The 19,817-nt window shown below is 46.4% G+C and overlaps 1 protein-coding gene across 4 annotated transcripts in view; it reads right to left on the reverse strand.

Moving 5' to 3' along the window:
* The window catches only part of TBC1D14 (TBC1 domain family member 14), a 91,846-nt gene that overhangs the window by 36,528 nt on the left and 35,501 nt on the right, over positions 1-19,817 (reverse strand). The window contains exon 1 of one of the 4 annotated variants that reach the window (XM_036255043.1): positions 16,248-16,327. The exons of 1 other annotated variant lie outside the window; for it this stretch is intronic. Coding sequence is in view for 2 of the 3 variants with exons in the window: in XM_036255036.1 (XP_036110929.1) it covers positions 16,248-16,368 (121 nt within the window). In the remaining variant the exon portion in view is untranslated. Of the gene's footprint in view, positions 1-841; positions 922-16,247; positions 16,369-19,817 lie in introns of those variants that run through there. 2 more of the 4 variants (XM_036255061.1, XM_036255036.1) reach the window with 2 other exon arrangements.

The following is a 19,817-nucleotide window of genomic DNA, read 5'->3' on the forward strand; positions in this document are numbered from 1 at the left end:
CTGCAGCTGGTCCTACACTCAACCATTTGTAACAAGCAATTTGGGGGAGAAAGGAGCATTGTTTTAGAATCTGACATGAGACCTGTTTGTTTTGTCATTTTCAGTGGGGAAGAGTGGTCTTACAAATGCTTGGCTTTCCAAGACAGTCCTGGTGATCACTGAGGCTTGACCTCACACTAAGAAGGACCTCTCAGGACCCGAGGGGCTCCTCATGCTTCAATTCTTTTATCTACCTTCAACACAGTCTTTTCCCAGAAAGCATTCTCTAAGTTACTGGAAATGCTGGCTTTTGGGATATCAGCTCTCAGGAGACCTTGGCTAACTGTCATATTCCTTATACAACATCTGGAACACAGAAGTCACTATGTGGACTGGTGAAGGGAATGCACGCGAACTAAATTGTGGGCTCTAACACACCTGGCTGCTGCTGCAATCTGGCCACTTTATTCGGACCTGGAGCGAGCAGGGTGCAGTCTGATCTTCATGTACAAAGGCCTCCCCCAGGATCGGGGCAAGGCCGTGCTGGCCTCTAAGGGGATGCCTGGCCTGGACTGACCTGAATCTGAAAACCGGATGCAATCGCATTCTGGGTGATAAGAATTAGGAATCACAAGACGTGCTGGCTCTCTCTCTACACTCATGAAAACTGAACCCTTTTAGAAAATTATATGGAATCACAGACACAAAGAATGGCAGGGAGGAGGAAGGCATCGCCGGCCCCATGCAGGCTTCAGCTCGGTGGAACGGATGAAGGTAACACACATGCACACGGGCGCACCCACGTAGGAGCCTCAGGCCGGTGACAGGCGGGCAGGCCCCTCGGAGGGGCGGCCCCACTCACCATGAACGCCACGGGGCTCAGAGGCACGCGGCCGGCGGCTCCATGCCCGAGCGAGCGAGCGGGGCTCCCCGGGACCTCGGGCGGCGGCTCAGGCGCTGTGGGCAGAGGGAAGGGGGGGCGACAGGCCGCTCAATCGCGCGCAGATGCCACGCAGCTGATCCGCTCGCTCGGTTTTGGTGCGTCAGGCCTGGCTCGCAGGGACCCGGGCGCTGGGGGTGGGGGAGGAGGCTGTTAGACCCCTGGCTCCCCGAGGTCTGGCCAGGTAGGGAAGGTGGCAGTGAGCCCTCGGACGCCAGGCACGCAGATGCAGAGGGAGTTCAGATGCCCGATGCTGGCTCAGCCGTTACAACCGGGCGGCCTAACTGCTCAGCGCAGCGCCCTAGGCTGCACACTCAGCACAGACGCAGCGCTGGACAATGTGCGTTCTCCTAAGGAAGCAGCAAGCACCCAACACACGGTGAACCTCTGCTTTATGAGATTTTTAAAAATGAGAAACGTGTGTTGCCAAGAGGACCTGCACACAAAACATTAACACTGGTACCCTCTGGGTAGCTGGTTGATTATGAACAATCTGTATTATGTGGTTCATCTGTTGTCTACAATAAGATTATTTCGATCAAAACGTCAGGGACACACAAATATACCTACTGATAGAAATCTGACCAGTGATTATTCATCAAAATTAATTAAACAGTACACTTCAGATGAGAACATTACACTGTTTGTAAACTACACCTTAATTTTTTAATAAAATGTTTAAAATCTGTGTAGGCTCAACTTTATTTCTGGTCCACCTGTGGGTCCAATGCCTAAGGACTGAACCAACTGGGTCTGAGACAACACAAGGCCCTCCTGTGATGGAAATCCACAAGTCCCAGGCCTAGGGTACTAGGCTTCCCCCAGCTGACTTCCAGATAAACAGTATTTCCAAATCACCACCAGAAATCCCTCAGTCAGATGAAGCCTATGAGGTCTACCAGCTATCACAGAGACCGACAAGGACAAGTGGTGGCAAGTATGTGAAGAAACTGGAATTTTCCTAAGTCACCGGCGGGTGCAGACATCTGGAAAAGAGTGCATTCTTACATAGGTCGATACGCACCTGCCACACTCTGACCTGCCCCAGAGAAGTAAGATATACATCCACTAAAAGACCTACATGCACATATTCACTGAAGCATTATTCACAGTAGCCCAGTACCTATAACAACCCGAAAGCCCACCGACAGAGGAATGGGTGAACACTGACACGAGGGGAAACCACGACACCACATGCTGCCGCGTGGTGGGCTGCAACACAGTAGGCTGAGCCCAAGATGCCAGACAAGGACAATGGCCACGGATCCACTTACATGGAATGTCTTTAAAAGGCAGATCTCTATCAAGAAAACAAATTAGTATTTGCCTGAAGCTGTCGGTGGGAGCAGAGAGCCACGGCAAACAGGAATGAGGGAATGTTTTCGAGTGATGAAAATATTCTAAAACTGGACTGCAGTGACAGAAGCATAACTTCACAGCTTCATGGAAAATCACTAAACATGTGCAATGAATGGATTCTATGGCATAGTCATTTTATCCCATTACTTTTTAAAAACAGTAAAGCTCTTTTTAAAAAGTAATGGGATAAAAGTGGAGAGGTTGATTCTGGCTGGAAGGATTAAAGAAAACCTTGTTCAGAAAAAGTTGTGTGTTTTGTTTTGTTTTAATGACAGCAGGAGGGGGTGGTGTCCTTTCAATTCATAGCTGGGCATTTTTAGCATGCCTGGCTAAAGTTTCATTCTCTAGGAGAATGTGAGCCCAGAAACTTGAAGTAACATATTACTTGTGGATTTATGTCCAATAGAAAAGATAACAGCAAAGATTATGTTTTCTTGTCCCTACTAGTTTGTTGATTTAAATCTAACCTAGCAATCCTATTCCAATTCTTCTTGTTTTTATGCCTATAAATACCTAGTTTCTCAAACGCCCTTGTTATCAATGTTACCATCTTACTCATCTCCTCGATGTGTTAAATGAGTATTTGACCCACGGTCATTTTTTTAAAAAAAAGGTAGAGTAATTGTTTTCTCTTAGGAGACTAAAGAGACATAACTAAAGGCAACTGGGGAAAGTAGAATGTGTTCTGGTCATGAACATGGTCTGAACATGGTCATGATCAGAAGCTACTATGGAATTACTGAGAATTTTTTTAAGTGTGTTAACAGCTTTATGGTTTGTAGCAGAATGTCTTTACTCTGAAGAGCTGTATGCTGACATATTTAGGGGTAAGATGTCACGATGTCTGCAGCTTACTTTCAAATGATTCCATCTTTAAAAAGGGAACGAGGCACAATAAAATGAATAAGGCAAAAAGTCAACAATTGTTCGATCTAAGTGAAACATATATAGGTGGTCATCAGAGCATTTTCCGAACCTTCTGTAGGTTTGGAATTTATCTTCACAAGAAGCCAGAAGAAGACTGCTGGCAAATCCTTCAGATCTCATCTTAAATACCCACCCCCAGAAACCCTCCCTGCCTGGCTGAGCAGGGCCCTCAGTTTCTGTCCTAGTATCCTGCTGTTTCCTCAGGGCACTTACTCACAGCTTATAATTACATGATTATTTGATTAATAGTTATTTCCCTCAAGAGACTGTAAAATCTCTGAAAGCAGGGACCTCAGAAATCTTTTCACAACTAAAGGCTTTGTTAAGAACATGGCACACAGCAGACACTCAGCATCTGTGGACTCAATCATTTCCCCTCCCTCCCTCCTTCCTTCCAGCATTGGTGGTGCTTGGCCCTAGGAATAAAGATGAACCAAGTTACTGTCCTGAGTTACTGACAGACCAGCACACAGATTACTACACTACACAGCTGCCCTGCCCGAGGACTGAAAACCCTCTGAGGTTTTAGTGACTTTCTGGAGACAATTCCTGCAGGTGGAAGAGGACTAATGCTTGAAGCTCTGCTCACGGACAGGCATGGGCTCTGCCTTCCACACCTCCTCCCAACACCTAGTGCCACACACACTTCAGACATCAGCCAACCTGAGCCCACAGGCTCACTCAACCTACAGAGGGGATGTGTCAAGCATGTGTTAAACATGCATTAAGGTATACTTACCCAAGCACATTGCTTACCTCTTCTGGCAGGCTGCAACCTGCAAATTACTATCCAAATTTCAGAACTGAGTACCATTTACAAAGCTTTAACTATATATTATACCATGTGATGACAGCTTGACTTTCACTAAAAGTGAATAACCCCCCAATTTGCCCATGTATTAATTCCCAGGGACTTTATAGATGTGATTAACATAGGGACCTTGAAATGGGGGGATTATCCTGGATTATCTGGGGTGGGGGCAAAATAACCACAACTGTCCTTAAAAGATAGAAGCAGATGGAGCTGTAACTGCAAAAAGGGCAGGCGTTGTGTCTATGAGAAGGGAGACGTGTTGCAGCCACAAGCCAAGGAATGCCAGGAACCTCTAGAAGCTGGAAGAAAAAGAACAGATTCTCCCCTGGAGCCTCTAGAAAGGTGAGCCCAGCCAACACCTTCATCTTAATCTGGAAAACTCATTTTGGACTTCTGACCCCAAAACTATCGGAGAATAAATCTGTATTGTTTTAAGCCACCAAATGTGTGGTGACTTGTTAAAGCAGAAACAGTACACTAATACAAGTACCGTCAGCATCATATCCCCTGCTCCCCGTTTTCCCGACACTGAGGGTCCGAGTGACTTCCCCTAGTTAAAGTGGCAGGGTGGGATTTGAACCCCGGCAGTCTAATTCCAAAGCTTCTTACTGTCAACTCCCCTGATGGCTGCTGCTGACCTAAGATTCCAATTTCCTAAAATAGTGTCCCCTTCGTGGCCACAAGGCCACATTAATGATCCGACATGGCATAAGCCCAAGGCACAGCCACAACTCTCGCTTATTAATTCAGGGGATACCACGGAGTTTCTAGAGCCAAAGGAAGACACCCTCCGCAGTGCTTCCACACACTGACGTGATGCTTCTTTAAGTAATACTCTGAGTTCAACTTTGACAAGAACTTAAAGGAAAATTTAGAAATCGCTCCACCCTCCTCAAATTTGAAGTCCTATGCAGTCCGTTATAAAGGGGAGCAGAATATGCCACCCCAAAACGTGGCACTTCAGCATTCTGACTATTTTGGATTCAAGTTACTTGAGAAACAGCTGGTACAAGAAGAACACTGACCCTCCTCTGTCCCCGAGAGCAGGAGAATCCCCTCCCTGTGCCAGGAGGGTGAGAGGGATTCTGAGCCAAGAGGGCTGTATAAATAAACCTCGTTACTTCTCTGTCACTTACTACCCCAAGCTCAGACACCTCTGTCCTATCCACTCTCCACAAATTTACTGCTTCGTTGTCTAAAAGCTGTAAGAGCCTCCCACTTGGATCACTTCTTTGAGTCTCACATTTTCATGGGGCTCCTGGATGCAAGAAATAACATTTGTTTTTCTCCCGTTAATGTTATGTCAAAGTATTCATTAGATCAGCCGAAGAACCTGGAAGGGAAGGGAAGGGAAAGTGTTTCGGCCCCACACTTGCTGATTACGCCCCTCCGAGTGCCCATGTGCGCTGGGCCCTGAACTATGCACCAGCAGCCAAGACAAGCCAGCAGGGCCTGTGCCCATCGACCACTGGAAAGGGCCCAAGGAAGTGGCTCCCCTGCTGCTCCCAGTGTTGAAGAGATTCTAAGACTAAAATCTCACCGCGTTCCACTGGGGTTAGATCAGTGTGAAAGGGCAGCTTTCTTAAGACCAGACTAGACTGCCAGCGGAGGGCAAAATCATTTGTAAGCTCCCAAGGGCCACCTCTCTGGATCTTCCTAGGAAGCGGCCCCAATTCAGTGCGTTCCATGAAATGCACCTTTCTGGTTCAGGTCACACAAGAGCCCACCAGACCACAGGCAGTGTCACCAAGGTCAGGCAGACACTGGACTCAGAACACAGACAGCCCTCTCTGAATAAGCACAGGGCACCGAGTCTTCACGTTGTGTCCACAAGCTTCCTGGGTCCTTGGAGCGCCCGTGCCAGGGAGACTGCACACAGCTCCCACCGCCCGGGACCCCCCTCGCAGTGCACTGATAAGACGGTGTGTGTGCATGTGCTCTGACTCACAGCATGCCGGGGAGGGTAGGCACCAAGCCCCAGAGACTCCGACCAGGAAGGGGCTGCGGTCTCGAGGTGAAGCGGGCTTTCCTGTCCGCTGACCTCTATCATTTAGGTTTTTGTTTTTTTTTATCCTCACCCAAGGATATTTTTCCATTTTTTGTTCAGATAGAGTGGGAGGAAGAGAGAAACATCGAAGTGAAAGGGACACATCAAGTGGCTGCCACCCACATGACCCAACCAGGGCCAGGGATAAACTGCAACCAAGGTACGTGCCCTTAGCAGGAACCGAACCTGCGTCTCTCCGGACCGCAGGCCGACGCTCTAACCGCTCAGCCAAACTGGCCAGCACTCATTTAGGTATTTCTTCATGCACTGTTTTTATAATTTGAAAAAATAAACAATTTTTAAGCCATTTCAGATGGAATCCAAGACTGATTTTGCCAACTGCCATTTTCAAACCACTCTGAACATGCCTGCAAGTGTTGTTTTTTTAAATTTCATCCACTCCTGGGAGTGAAGGTGTAGCCATGCAGGGGACCCAAATGGGAGAAACCACTGACCCTTACTGAGCTCCCACTGGACACCCCGCTGCTCCCAGAGCACCCACACTTTCCTCACTCAAACCTCATGAGCACGGGCAAGGTGGGCACCACCTCTACAGAGGAGACCAAGGTCAGAGAAGGAAGGCACTGGCCGAAGGCCAAACAACCGACTGGGAACGACAGGACCACGACTCGGACTCAAGGCCCTCCGATCCCAGGGCCGGAGTCCTTCCCGAGAGGAGCACCAACGACCACTGCGGTGAACAACTCAGCAGCCATGTGGGATTCAGAGCCATTTAACCCCCCCGAGAATATGAGGCATGCTAACTGGCTGATCTAGATACCATGATATTTATTAATCTAATGGTACAGTTCTAACTTAGTTTATCTGCTCCTTGTATGTTTCTTAAGGTAGAAAATGAGATTCGTGGTTTTTTTTTTACTATAAATTTCCCTCTCAGCACAGCACCCCACAAATTTTGATAGCTTGTTACTTTTGTTCAGGTCCAAACATCTGATTTTCCTCGTGACTTCTGCACTGTCCCATGATTTATTCAGAAGTGGGTTAACTTGTTGAATACCCACCCACATTTGGGAAGATGTTTCTATCATCTTTGTCGCTGCTTTCTAGGGTAATTCCCCTTGGTTAGAGGATTTACTTTGTATAATTCTAACCTTTCAGATTCCTAGTTTCTTTTGCATTGCAGGTTACATAAGGTCTATCTTGGTGAAGGTTTTGTGCATGCTTGAAAAGAATGTGTGTTGTACCCAGCAGGCTCAGTGGTTGAGCGTTGCCCCATGCACCAAGAGGTCACCAGTTCGATTCCCCGTCAGGTCACATGCCCAGGTCGTGGGCCCGATCCCCAGTGGGGGACATGCAGGAGGCGGCCAGTCGATGTTCTCTCTCATTGATGTTTCTATCTCTCTCTCCCTCTCCCTTCCTCTCTCTCTAAAAATCAATAAAGAAAACAAAAAAAAACAACGTGTGTTGTACACCTGCTGGTGGGTGGCGTGTTCTCTAAACGTCAGTCAGTCCATGGGCTGACGGTCAGCTCTTCTGTCCTGGCTGATTCTGTGACAGTTCTACCAGCTGCTATCCAGAGAGGTGAGCTGGCACTGGGTTAGAGCTGTCAGTGTGTGCACCGTGTGTCCTGCAGCTATTACCAGGTGCACACACATTGGGAATCAGTCGGTCTTCATTAGCTAGTGTCCCACCTTCTCCTGGTAATTTTCATTGCTCTGAGGTCCTTTTCTGATATTAATATATCTACTCCATCTTCATTTTGCTTAGTATTTTCATGGTATATCTTATCCATCCTTTCATTTTAACCCACACATTTTATATTTAGAGTAAGATTCTTTTAGACAGCATAGAGTTGGGTCATTTTATTTTTTAACTCATTCTGACAATCTGTCAGAACTAGGTATTCTGACACACAATTGGTATGAATATTCAGACCATCTACATTAATGTAATATGTTTCAATTTAGACCTATCATCTTATTTGTTTTTTGTTTTTCCTTCCTCTGTTTCTTCTTTCCTGCCTTGATTTTGGTTTATCAACTTATTTTAGAATTCCATTTTAATTTATTGAGTTTTTGGCTCTCTTTAGTAGATCATCTAGGGATTAAAATATATTTAATGTTTCACAATCTATTTAGAAACAATGTTTTACCACTTCAGAAGCTTTACCACCATATCACCTTCCCCTTCATATCTTTGCCTTATATATTACATCTACACACACTGAAAACCCCAGACATTCCTTTTTTCTTTCGACCAAATAATGTTAAAGAACTCATTGAGAGAACAGTGGTCTGCTGTATTTATCTAGGCATTTCTCATTTCTGTTCCTCTTCCTTCCTAAGTTTCAAGTTTCCTTCTAGTGCAACGTCCGTTAGAAAAGCTTCCTTCGGCAATTCTTCTAGATCTACTGGTCACAAATTCTCTTCAGTTTTCCTTCATCTGAAAATACCTTTATTTCACTTTCATTTCTAGGCATTTTTGCTAGATACAGAATTTTGGGTCAACAGTTCTTTTCTTTCGGCACTTTAAAAATGCTATTTCACTTCCTTCTGGCCTCCACAGTTTCTGATGACAAAATCAGTCATTCAGATTGTTGTCCCCCAATAAGTAATGTATTTTCTCCAGTTGCTTGCAAAATTTTTGTCTTTTATTTCCAGCAATCTGGTTATAATGTGTTTGGGCATGGACTTCTTTGTCTTTATCCTGTTTGGAGTTTATGGAGCCCCCTCCCCCAAATCTGTAGGTTTACGTCTTTTGCCAGCTTTAAACGTAGTCATTTATTTATTCCAACATTTTTTTCTGCACCATATTTTTCTCCTCTCCTTCTAAAGCTGCAATAACACAAATGTTAGACTTTTAATGTTGTCCCACATGTCCCTAAGGCTCTGCTCATTTGTTCCCAATCTTTTTTCTCTGTAGCATTCAGACTGGATTAATTTCTATTGATCTATCTTCAAGTTCACTCACTCTTTCCTCTATCATCTCCATTCTGCTATTTAGCATGGTCAGTTAGTTTTTATTTCAGTTACTGTATTTCTCAGTCATAAAATTTTTATGTAGTTCTCCTTTATATTTTCTTTACTGACACATTCTATCTTTCCCATTTAAAGAGTGTTTGCCCTTACTTTTTGGAACATTTTTATAATGGCTGCTTTACAGTCTTTGCTGGATAATTCTAACAACTGTGTTATCTTGGCACTGGTGGCTGTTGTTTGTCTTTCCTGTGTGAGTTGAGATTTTCCTAGTTTTTCATATGCCAAGTAATTTTTAATTGTATTCTAGATATTTTTAATATTGTTACGAGACTCAGGGTCTTGTCTAAACCCCTTGGAGCATTTTGATACTTTTGTTTTAGCAAGCAACTGACCTGGCTGGATTCCAGACCCAAGTTTCAACCAGCTTTCTGTAAGCTATGGTTCCAAAGTAAGTTGAGATTTCAAAGACTTTGCAGCATCTTGTGAATCTATCCCATGTGTGCCCCACCCAGTGGCCAGTCTGGGATTCGTGTGGTGATCTATCCCCAGGGTCAGTTCTCAAAGTCTGTGTATGATATTCGGGTCAGATCCATGTATCCACAACTTGGGAGTAAGCCCAGGAGTTCGTAAGAACCTCAAAGGGTCACTTTCCTGAACTCTTCCTCCCACACTGCCCCCAGTCCTTGCTGGTTCCCTCAGTCTCCCTTCTGGTTCTCTAGCCACACTCTTTCCAAAACTATGTCTTTCTTGTGGCCAAGTGGTGGGGAGAGAGAATAAAGCATTAGGGGTTTGCCCCACCTTCATGGGAACGAAGCTCCTCTAAATCAGTTCCCTTCCTGAGAGTTTTAGGCTCCTGCCAGCCCTCGCTCTGCTGCCCTGGCACTGCTTGGGGGCTGGGTGCAAGAGAACAGAGGAAAGACAAAAATGAAGTACAGGGCTCCTGCATTCTCTCTGAGTGTTAGGAGACCCCCCCCCCCACACACACACACACCAGAACTAGAGAGGGTCTCCCAGCACTCTCTCTGTCCGTGTTAACACCACTTCTGGGTCTGGAGCTACTTTGAATTCAGACTATGAAAATCAGAGGGGAAGAGTGATCAACTCAGTCAAGTCAGTGGTACTTCAAATTCTGGTTTTCCCCCCCAACCCCCCTGCTACTGTTACTTTGGGGATCCTCAAATAGCTATTCCATGCATTATGTTCAAGTTTTATAGCTGCACCCATTGGGAGAGATGGAATAGAGTGTACTTATTCCTCCTCACCCAGAACTGGGGCTGCTCTTTTCATAAACTGGTTCAATCCCATTTTCCAAAGATATATGGGATGATGGCAATGAAGAAAGTGTTCTTATTTTAAAGAGTTTTATTTATTTATTTATTTATTTATTTAATTTATTTTTGTGGTACGTGCCCCTAGTGGGAACCGAACTCGGGAGCCTCTGGTCTGCAGGCCGACGCTCAACCACTGAGCCAAGCTGGCCAGGGCAAAAGTGTTCTTATTTTAGAATCTACCTGCAGGCTCACCCCAGTTACCTGTACTGACCACCAAGGCTTATCCCTTCTGCAATCTGTGATGATTTATGATTTTCTAAGTACCCTAGACTTCTCAGAACCCAAAGGTGAGAAGAAGGACTATCACTTTAAGATGTCCTGGATCTGCCCTCTTCTGGGATTCTCTCTTTAACATCTAACCGCTGACCTGAAATTCCAGAAGGCCATCTAAGACATTCCGGGTTCTAAAGACCCAAACACATGCACTCATCTCTGCTCCCAGGCAGCGTTCCATCTAGGACGCTGGGATCCACGAGCCTTCCCTGCAGCGATCCTGGCCATGATCAGCAGCTGTCTCAGGCCCAGCCAGGACTTAAACATTCTATTCAACCTCGTTTCCTGACAACAGTGCCAATTTCTCAATATGTACACAGTGTTGTGTTTAAAAGATTCACAAGCTTTGTCCTAAAGCCTCGCCAAATGTTTGCAGCCCTGAGTCCCTCTGACATTCACTCAAATTACATAGACTCACTTTCACTTTTTAAGTGGTCTTTTCTTTAAAAAAAAATTAGCCCAGCCAGTGTGGCTCAGCAGTTGAGCATTGACCCACGCACTAGGAGGTCGCAGGTTCGATTCCCACTCAGGGCACATGCCCAGGTTGTGGGCCTGGTCCCCGGGTTTTGGGGGGGGAAGGGGCAAGGAAGACGCAGCCAATCAATGTTCTCTCTCATTGATGTTTCTAGCTCTCCTTCTCCCTTCCTCTCTCTCTAAAAATCAATAAAGAAAAAAAAAACTTTTTAATAAAAGAAAGTGCATGAAAAATTACTGAAAGGAAAAATACCAAAATGCAAATAGTTATTTTGGGGCAGCAAGACTCTAGGTGTTTTCTTTTTCTAAATTTGCTAATATCTTATACATCTTCTACAAATTAATATAACCAGGAAGTATGTGTTGCTAATTTATCTTAAAAAACCCATTCTCCATTTCCCAATACCTTGAGCACCTGGAGGACCATTAAGGCATAATTACCTCATGCCAGGCTACACCAGGAAGGCTTTGCTATCACAGCCCTGCCCACACAACTTCACTGGAGTGCCAAGTTTCCTGCAAGTCCCTGCTTCTCAAAGACTGCACATCAGATTCACCTACAGAGCTTAAACACACACCTGCCCAAACTAGAAGGGGGTGTGGGAAAAGGGAAGTCAAAATCAAGTCTAAAGTTTTACACCTGAAAAAGAAGGCTGAGTCTGTCATTTACCAAAATGAGGCAAGATGCAAGGGAACAGGTGCAGCAGAGTGGGAAGAAAGAAAATGAGGTGCAGACCCACCCTGTTCCTCAGGGAACACCTGTCCAGTAGGCAGCTGGGTGCCCGAGTCGGGAGTTCAGAGATGTGGTCCCGGGTGGAGACACATGCGGGGGGCTGTCAGCATAGGCATGACATGCAACGCCTCGAGTCCAGCCGAGAGGGTGACCACAGACAGAGAAGCACCCAGAGGTGCTCCCAGCAAAGGAAACTGAAAAGGAGGAGGAGTGTGGTGACCTGAGAGCAAGGTCACCGAGCAGAGAACTGGCAGTCACTTTAAGAACTTGATTTCAGAGACCCGTGCTTCATGCTGCAAAAGCTCTCTAGGAGGGCTGCACCCACCTCTGCTTCACAACACTTGTCACAGCAGCAAGTATTTATCATTTGTTTAAATCTGTCTGTCCCTGATCCGTGGTAAGTTCCAACCAAGGCAGGGGCAGTCAGTCTTGCCCTTCACTATAATCCTGGAAGGGGTCCACACAGTGGCTCAAATTTATGGAACAAATGGAAGGACCACAGAACCCAAGGAGGATGGTCCTTCTTAATTCATAAGGCGGAAGACTGCATCTGAGACAGCAACACCACTGAGCCAATGCGTCCAGAGCCCCACTCCCCAGGCCAGCAGACCTGAAGGCAGCCACCTTCAAATACAGTCTCCCGGCTTCATCCCCAAGAGCATATCCAGCTCACAGTCGCCGAAATGCGTACATGCTGCATGCTGGGCCCTTTATTTAACCCGCTATGGCACGAATGGCTATGTTCCTCCCACCATCCGACCTTCCCTGCCTGCGTAACAGCGGTTCCTACATGTCAGCATGCGTCAGAAGCACCTGGAGCATTTGTCAGAGCACAGCTTGCTGTCTCAGCCCGTTTGTTCAGTGTGTAAAGGGCAAGGCCATTAACCTGTTTCTAACAAATGCCCAGGTGATGATGGTGTCAGTCTGGGGACCACACTTTGAGGACCACTGCTTTAATGTGATTCACACAGCTACCCTTGGTCATTTTTTTCCTCTAGTAAGAAACTCTCTCTGAAATTGTAATGTAAGCTGATAGAGAATAACTTTTCAAAATTTTTATGAAATTTGAAAGGATAACTAAAAGGAACTTTCAACATTTCCAAAAAATGGCAGCCACGTATGTATAAGGCTCAAGCCAAGAGAATCTGGCCAGTCGGAATGAAGGCAGATGGGGCAAAGTACCCTGGGGAAACCACATATAGTACCCAGGCCATGTACTGGACCTATTTATTAACTAAAAGTCACGACAGGCCACTCTACTAACTCTGGGCCACATGCTGTGCTAAACATGAGGCAAAAACATCTCTCACACATACTCTCTTAATTTATAAGAACCCAGTGAGTAGGAATCACAACCCCTGTTCTGCAGATGAGGAAACTGAGAAGTAACTGGCCCAAGGACATATGAAAAAGAAGAGGTGAAGCAGCCCTGGCTGGTGTGGGTCAATGGTCGGAGCATCGGCCCATGAACCAAAGGGTCTCTGGTTCGATTCCAGATCAAGGGCACATACCCAGGTTGCAGGTTTGATCCCCAGCCCCAGTTTGGGGACATGTGGGAGAAAAACAATCGATGTTTCTCTCTTTCTCTCCCCCTCCCTCCCTTCCACTCTCTCTAACTATCAATAAGAAAAAAAAATCCTTGGGTGATGATTAACCAAAAAAAAACGGAAAAGAGAAGAGGTAAAGCTGGAAATCAAATCCAAGCCTGCAAGTCCGAAGGTCCTGGCGGGTGTGCACAGCTGCCCCGCAGCTCAATCACAGGGCTCCCAGAGGCGAGCCGACCCAACCGGCTCTGTGTTCCTAGTGCCGGCAGAGACCAGCCCTCACGTGGCAGTGTCTGCTAAACAAGCGAATGACGGGATCTAGGTAGGGCTCAGGTTCATTCTCACTCGTTCACTTCCTGTGACCACGGAGACTTGTCACAGGACAGAAACGATAACAGCAAACACTTCCCAGCACTCAAGACACCCAGTGCTGTTCTTAGCACATGAAGAATCTTCACTCATTACATCTCACCTCAGAGGCAGGTACTCTATTCTCCACATTTCAGGGAGGAGGAAAATGAGGTTCAAAAAGGTTAAGTAACTTGCTCAAAGTTGGCCAACTGTGGCAGAGCCGGGACACAAAGCCCGGTGTCTGACTCCACCGTCTGTGTTCTTAAGTCATGATGTGAGTAATACGAACAAGGCAGAGCAAAGGGATGGAGCACCTCAGGATGCTTTCACTCACTGCAGCTGTCTCACCACTTGGGATCACAAGCCTAGGCAGACTCCAGCCCTGGGCTCTCTAGTGTGTGAGCTGACGTCTGTGACAGTCAGCCAGCTTGAGCCTGGTGCCCAGAAGCTTCCCCACAGTGGCAGGTCACGGCTCTGGGTCCCCCTCGGGCCTTGCCAGCTTGGGGGAGGGAGAGAAGGGATGAGAGGGCTAGCTACACAAAGCACAAGCAAACAGAACGCAGCAGGATTGTATGACTCAGGCAAGTACAATTATTCATTATTGATGGTTGAAGCCAGACGCTCCCCTTCCCTGCAGTGTTGTGTTACCACGTAATTAGCTGACCTGTTCATTTCTGTTCACAGAAGTCCTTTAAGTTAAAGAACATATTCATGCTCACCTTAAAAAAATTATGACAAAGGTAGCAAAGAAATTTAAACATGACGCAAATAATATTAAGAATAAATCTATTTAGTATGATAGTTACTTTTTTGAAAGTGTGGATTTCTTTTAAAATATTTAAACTGGCTACTTAGTTTAAGAAATTTATCACTGAGTTTTGCAAACTCACCATCATATTTTAATTTCACGCTATTTTAATAAGCCTACACAATAAGTGATCCAAATTTAAAATGTAACAATCTATAAAAACGAATTCTAACACTGATTTATTTTCTGAGTCTCCTAGGCCTAGACAATAGCTATAGGGAATGTTAGACCACATTCAAAATAAATTTAATTTGACAAGGCATAAAAACGGTGCAAATCATCTTTGCTACTCAAGCCAAAACCCCAGCATGTGTTCACAGCCTCGCCCTGCACACCTCACGCCTGTACCCAACATGTTTCATACTCAAGGGGCCATCCTCAGCACCCCCACAACTGCCACAGCCCTGAGCAGACACCACTCTCTCTCACCTGGACTAGTCCAAGAGCCACGTTCTAGCCAGGATGACCTCATCATTCTGTACATAGGTCAGAGCCTTCAGGCCAGAGACAGGTCACAGGCACACGGCATTACACCGGCCCCATGGAGAGCCCCCTCTCTGCCTCCTGGGCTCATGCGGCCCCTTCCTGCACAGGGGCAGAGGAGCAGTGGGGTCGACTGCCTGGGCTGAACTCCAGCTCTGACACTCACCAGCTGTACAAGTCACTCGGCCTGTCTCAGTGCTTCCTGGTACAATGAGGACAACAACAGTATCTTCTTCATAAGGCTGATTCAAATTTTAAATGAACTAGAAACCCAAGTGCTGACTCATTTAAAATTAGCACAAGTGGTCACTCAGTACATGATCCATCCCCATTACTATTAATTCTCTGTCACACCTTTACACTCAACCTCCTGTGTGGCCTTGCTGGCAGGCCCTGCCACCTGCCCCATGCCACTGAGCTGCACTGGAATCACTTCCCCCCAGAGGACGCTACTGAGCAAGGTGCTGGGTCATTTCTCCAACCCCAGTGCAGAGCACCAGGGCCCACTTTAATAGATCCCCAAGTGTTCACTGAACAGTCAATGAATAAGAAACTGAGGTTGGAGGGGTGAGGCTGCTGGAGGCAGTGTCACGCCACAGCAGGCTGCTAGGATGGCTGGTGGTAAAAGCCAGCCCCCCACCTTGCTCTGTCCCTGGGTCCCTGTGCGAGCCTTCTCCTTGAAAAGAGGAGCATAAGCCTCCAGCTACTGGCATCTCCCCTCCACGGGGAGCCCGTGGTGATGAGATACCACAGGCCTGGTCGACCCTGAATCCTATCCTGGCACACAGGTGGGCAGCTTCAGAGCCAGCAAGGGGAAGGGGTCATTACAAGCCTAGGTGAACAAGGCCCTGGCCTTCCTGGCCAGAGTGGAACCGGAAGGATTCAGTTCTAGGAAACCCAGGGATCAGAGGGGGAGCCTGCTTCACTACCAAACACAGTTATCACAAATCAACAATAAACACATTTGAAACTATTACTAGAAAAAAAATGATTAAGTTAAATCAAGTCATAAACATCTAAAGCCCAGGCAGCCCCACTGAACACCCCTATTTGCATGCTGCAACTTTAAGAGATGATGAAGGTTAGAGTCATCGGCATACTGAAGACAGACTTAAATTTTAGGAACTTGGCATGCAGATTAATACAAAGTTTCCCAGTGTCAAAGTCTCCAAAATAGTCATTTTTGAAAGTTCATAAGCATATGCTATACAGCAGTATTCATGTTTGTTTGTTTCTCTTGTATACCTTTTGCATTTTCTTTGACTCTTTCTGATCATTCTCTCGGAGTGGTATTTTTCCAAATAACTTCCATCCCAAGTCATTTTGTTTGTCAGGTCTTGCATTTTGTTTTCTAGCAAGCAAATTCCTACAGAAAGAAAATGAAAGGGTTAGGGAATTTCTGGGTGTTTACAGAAACATTAGGAGAGTGGAGTCACACTCTGATGGAAGGAAGTCTGAAGCAGACTTCCTGTGACAGAACAATGCTGTGACCCACAAACTTCAATTTTTCAGACTGATTTTCATAGAGACAGAATTATGCAGCAGGTAAAAAGACCCTGACCTCAAGTAAGCTTTTTGTTATTCACTGTTACATAAACAATTTCTATAATTTAGAGTAAAAAAATGTATTACGTAACAAAGTGTATCAGAAAAAGTGAGCTCTGAAGCCAGACCAAAGTGAGCTGAAACTCTGGCTCAACCATTCACTAGCTGTGTGACTCTCTGACCAGTATTAACCTCTCTGAACCTCAGTTTCCTTATGTTTAACAGGAATTAAAATTTGTAGGAATAAAAATTACAGGTATAGCCCTGGCCAGTTTGGCTCAGCAATTACAACGTTGGCTCCAGGAGCAAAGAGTCGCGGGTTCGATTCAAGTCAAGGGCACGTACCTCAGCTGAGGTTCGGTCCCTGGCCCTGATCAGGGTCATACGGGAGGCAACCAATAGATGTGTCTCTCTCACATCAATGTTTCTCTCTCTCCCTCTCTTCTCAATTCTCTCTTTCTTTTTTTCTTCCTCCCTCTCTCCTTCCCTCCCTCCCAGTCTATCTAAGGTTAAATGGAACAGTATCCTCAGGTAAGGATTTAAAAAGAAAAAAATTTACAATGCTTAAAGAAAGGCTGTTGTTGGTTTTTTTATCCTCACCCAAGAACATTTTTGCATTCATCTTCAGATAGATCGGGAGGGAGGGAGGGAGGAAAAGAGAGAGAAACATCGGTGTGAGAGAGACAAATCAACTGGCTGCCACCCACACGACCCCAACTGGGGCCAGGGACAAACTGCAACCGAGGTACGTGCCCCTAGTGGGAACGGAACCCAGGATTCTCTGGTCCCCAGGCTGACACTCTAACCACTGAGCCAAACCGGCCAGGGCAAAGAACAGCTGTTTTAGTGCTTAACCTCTATAGTTTAGTTTAAATTATCTATAAGGTAACTCTGTATTACCTATTTACAGAGTCTCCAAGCATCATAAAAAGAAAGCCACTCATGAGACTGTCACAAGGTCTTCTCTCCAACAACATGTGAACACAAGACCCAAATAACACAAATAAATCCCAAATGGAAGTACAAAATAAGCTATGTTTTGGAACGCACTGTATAGGTAGGTGTATTCATTAAAAACAAGTGGCTTCCAGGGTTCACTGGAAAATATAAGAAAGCAGCATCTTATGTGCCAGAAAGTAGCAAAGTGCTCAAAGGAAGATGGGGACATGTCAAACGGAAACAGTTGCCAGTTTGAAAGCTCCCACTGGCTACATCTGAAACAATTTAATCATCAAAATAAATAATGAGAACAAGGGATTATAATCCTTTGAATGAGATAGAAATGCAGAGCACATATGGATACAAATAAATAAACATTAATAAACAGAGGAGGAAGGAGAGCTACCTAGTAAGTATAGAAAGACTGATGGAGTTAGGAAATGATCACTGGAAAAAATATCCTTGGGTGAGGATTAACAACAATAAAAAGGAAAAGGAAACGAATGGTTTCATTATATTCTTCCTTGCTTTTCTGTGGTGGTGACGTTGGAATCCAATTCAGAAATGATTTCACAGTCCAAGGCAATTTCTACTTCCAGGGTAAGAAATAAACTGCGATTTCTCCAGGCCCAACCTGTTTAACATCTAAGCTTCTGGTGAAAGACTTACTCCATTAAAACCAGGCCAAAACCTCGAGCACCCAGACAATACGAAGGCTTGGGCATCCAGACCTTGGTTCTCTAGGGGTTTACATTCTGCTAAAGGGGAGCTGCTCTGAGAAAGGGGACTGGGCACAAGAATCAAACACACCAGGAAGGGGAGGTTAGGAGTGAGGGGTACACCTCCTGAGGAACCTCGACCTTGGCTAGAGAGATGGGAGTTGCTGAGGGTCTAGAGGGTAGGAATGGAATAAAGAACCGCACAGTAGTGACTGGGTGGGAATAAGTTCTGTGGTCTGGGAGGCCAAGTGTAAATGGGGGACTCTATTGCTAAGAGTAGACCAGCAGGAGAACCAGCAGGAACAGAAACCTAATGTACAAACGTAAGTTTGTACAAAGGTCGTGCAGATAAAACTTAATCAAAAATCAAAGTTTCATAGTTATTTTTAGCCTAAGAGCTTAACTATACATGCATGATAGGCCATGACTTTTGAAAGGTTCACAAGAGGTGTTTTTGTATATATTATTTTTTGTGGCCAAGAGGCGGAAGTCACTACAAGTTATCAGGAGCTCTCAGCAGAAAGGAATCCCTCCCTTGCTTCAGCTGTCTGAGTCATGGGGGTGCCTGGTTCCGGCGCAGGGAGCCAGTCAGGAAAAGGTTTGAGCCGCCTGCCCCCCTTTCAGGTCAGGAGGTCACCAGAAGCCTGGCAGGGAGCTGGCTGATGGGCCCAGGTGGCCAGGTGGAGCCCAGGACCTGCCTCTGCCCATTACATGACTAAATCCCATTCTGGAGCCAGGTGCAGAGAGAGAACACATACAAGGCAGGGTGAGCCCGTTAGCTCCCACCTCATCCCTTTAAAACCTGTGCTGTCTTCCTCACCCGGTGACTCTCAAGGGCACCCTTTATGACCCGCACACACGTGGTGTAGCTCATCCCAGTCCAGGAGAGACCAGAGGGAAGGCAGCCTTCAGTCCCTCTGGCTGTCTCTTCGCGCGCCTTGTGCCACAGTGAGTCCAACCTTGGATCCTAAGGCGCCTTAAACATTCTTGTATCGCTAGAGAAGGCAGTGCCACAGCCACCACCTCGGATTCTTCGCCGGGGGCAGGACACAGGAACTACTCGATACAAGCTTCCTGTGTTATTAGCTATTTCCAATTCACCTGTCCCACTGCCAGCTCCTGTAAGCCTTCATGTCTGTCCTGTGTTAGCAGACACTCTGGACTTACTCTTCTCTGCAAAGCTTCCCTGACTGGCAGCCACAGCCCGGCCCCCAGGCCTGGGTTTCCAGAGTGCTCACCATGTTATTTTGTGCTTGCTGGCGGTACCCTGTCCCCTCTCCACCCCACACGCCTTTCCACAGGGGTGGGTTCCCAGAACCCTACCCAGCATGCAGAGCGCTCAACACCTGTGTGCTGGCCCATGGAACAGCCACCACGTGTCTGCAGGGGAGGCAGGTGCAGAGCAGTGAGGAGACGGGACTACCTGAGGCCAGTGCCGGGGGCCACCTCCAAGGGCAGCCCTTGTACACACACTGCGAGTGGGCAGAACTCGACTCCAGACTAGCCTCCTTTTTCCAAGACGCCCACTCAAATCCACCCTCCTACAGCCGCCAGGAGGGGTGTAAGTGACAGGTGAAGAGGAAGCCCCCAAGGACTCTTCCAAAGACAGATG

Source organism: Molossus molossus, unplaced genomic scaffold (genome assembly GCF_014108415.1).
Source record: "Molossus molossus isolate mMolMol1 unplaced genomic scaffold, mMolMol1.p scaffold_m16_p_1, whole genome shotgun sequence".
NCBI lineage: Eukaryota > Metazoa > Chordata > Mammalia > Chiroptera > Molossidae > Molossus > Molossus molossus.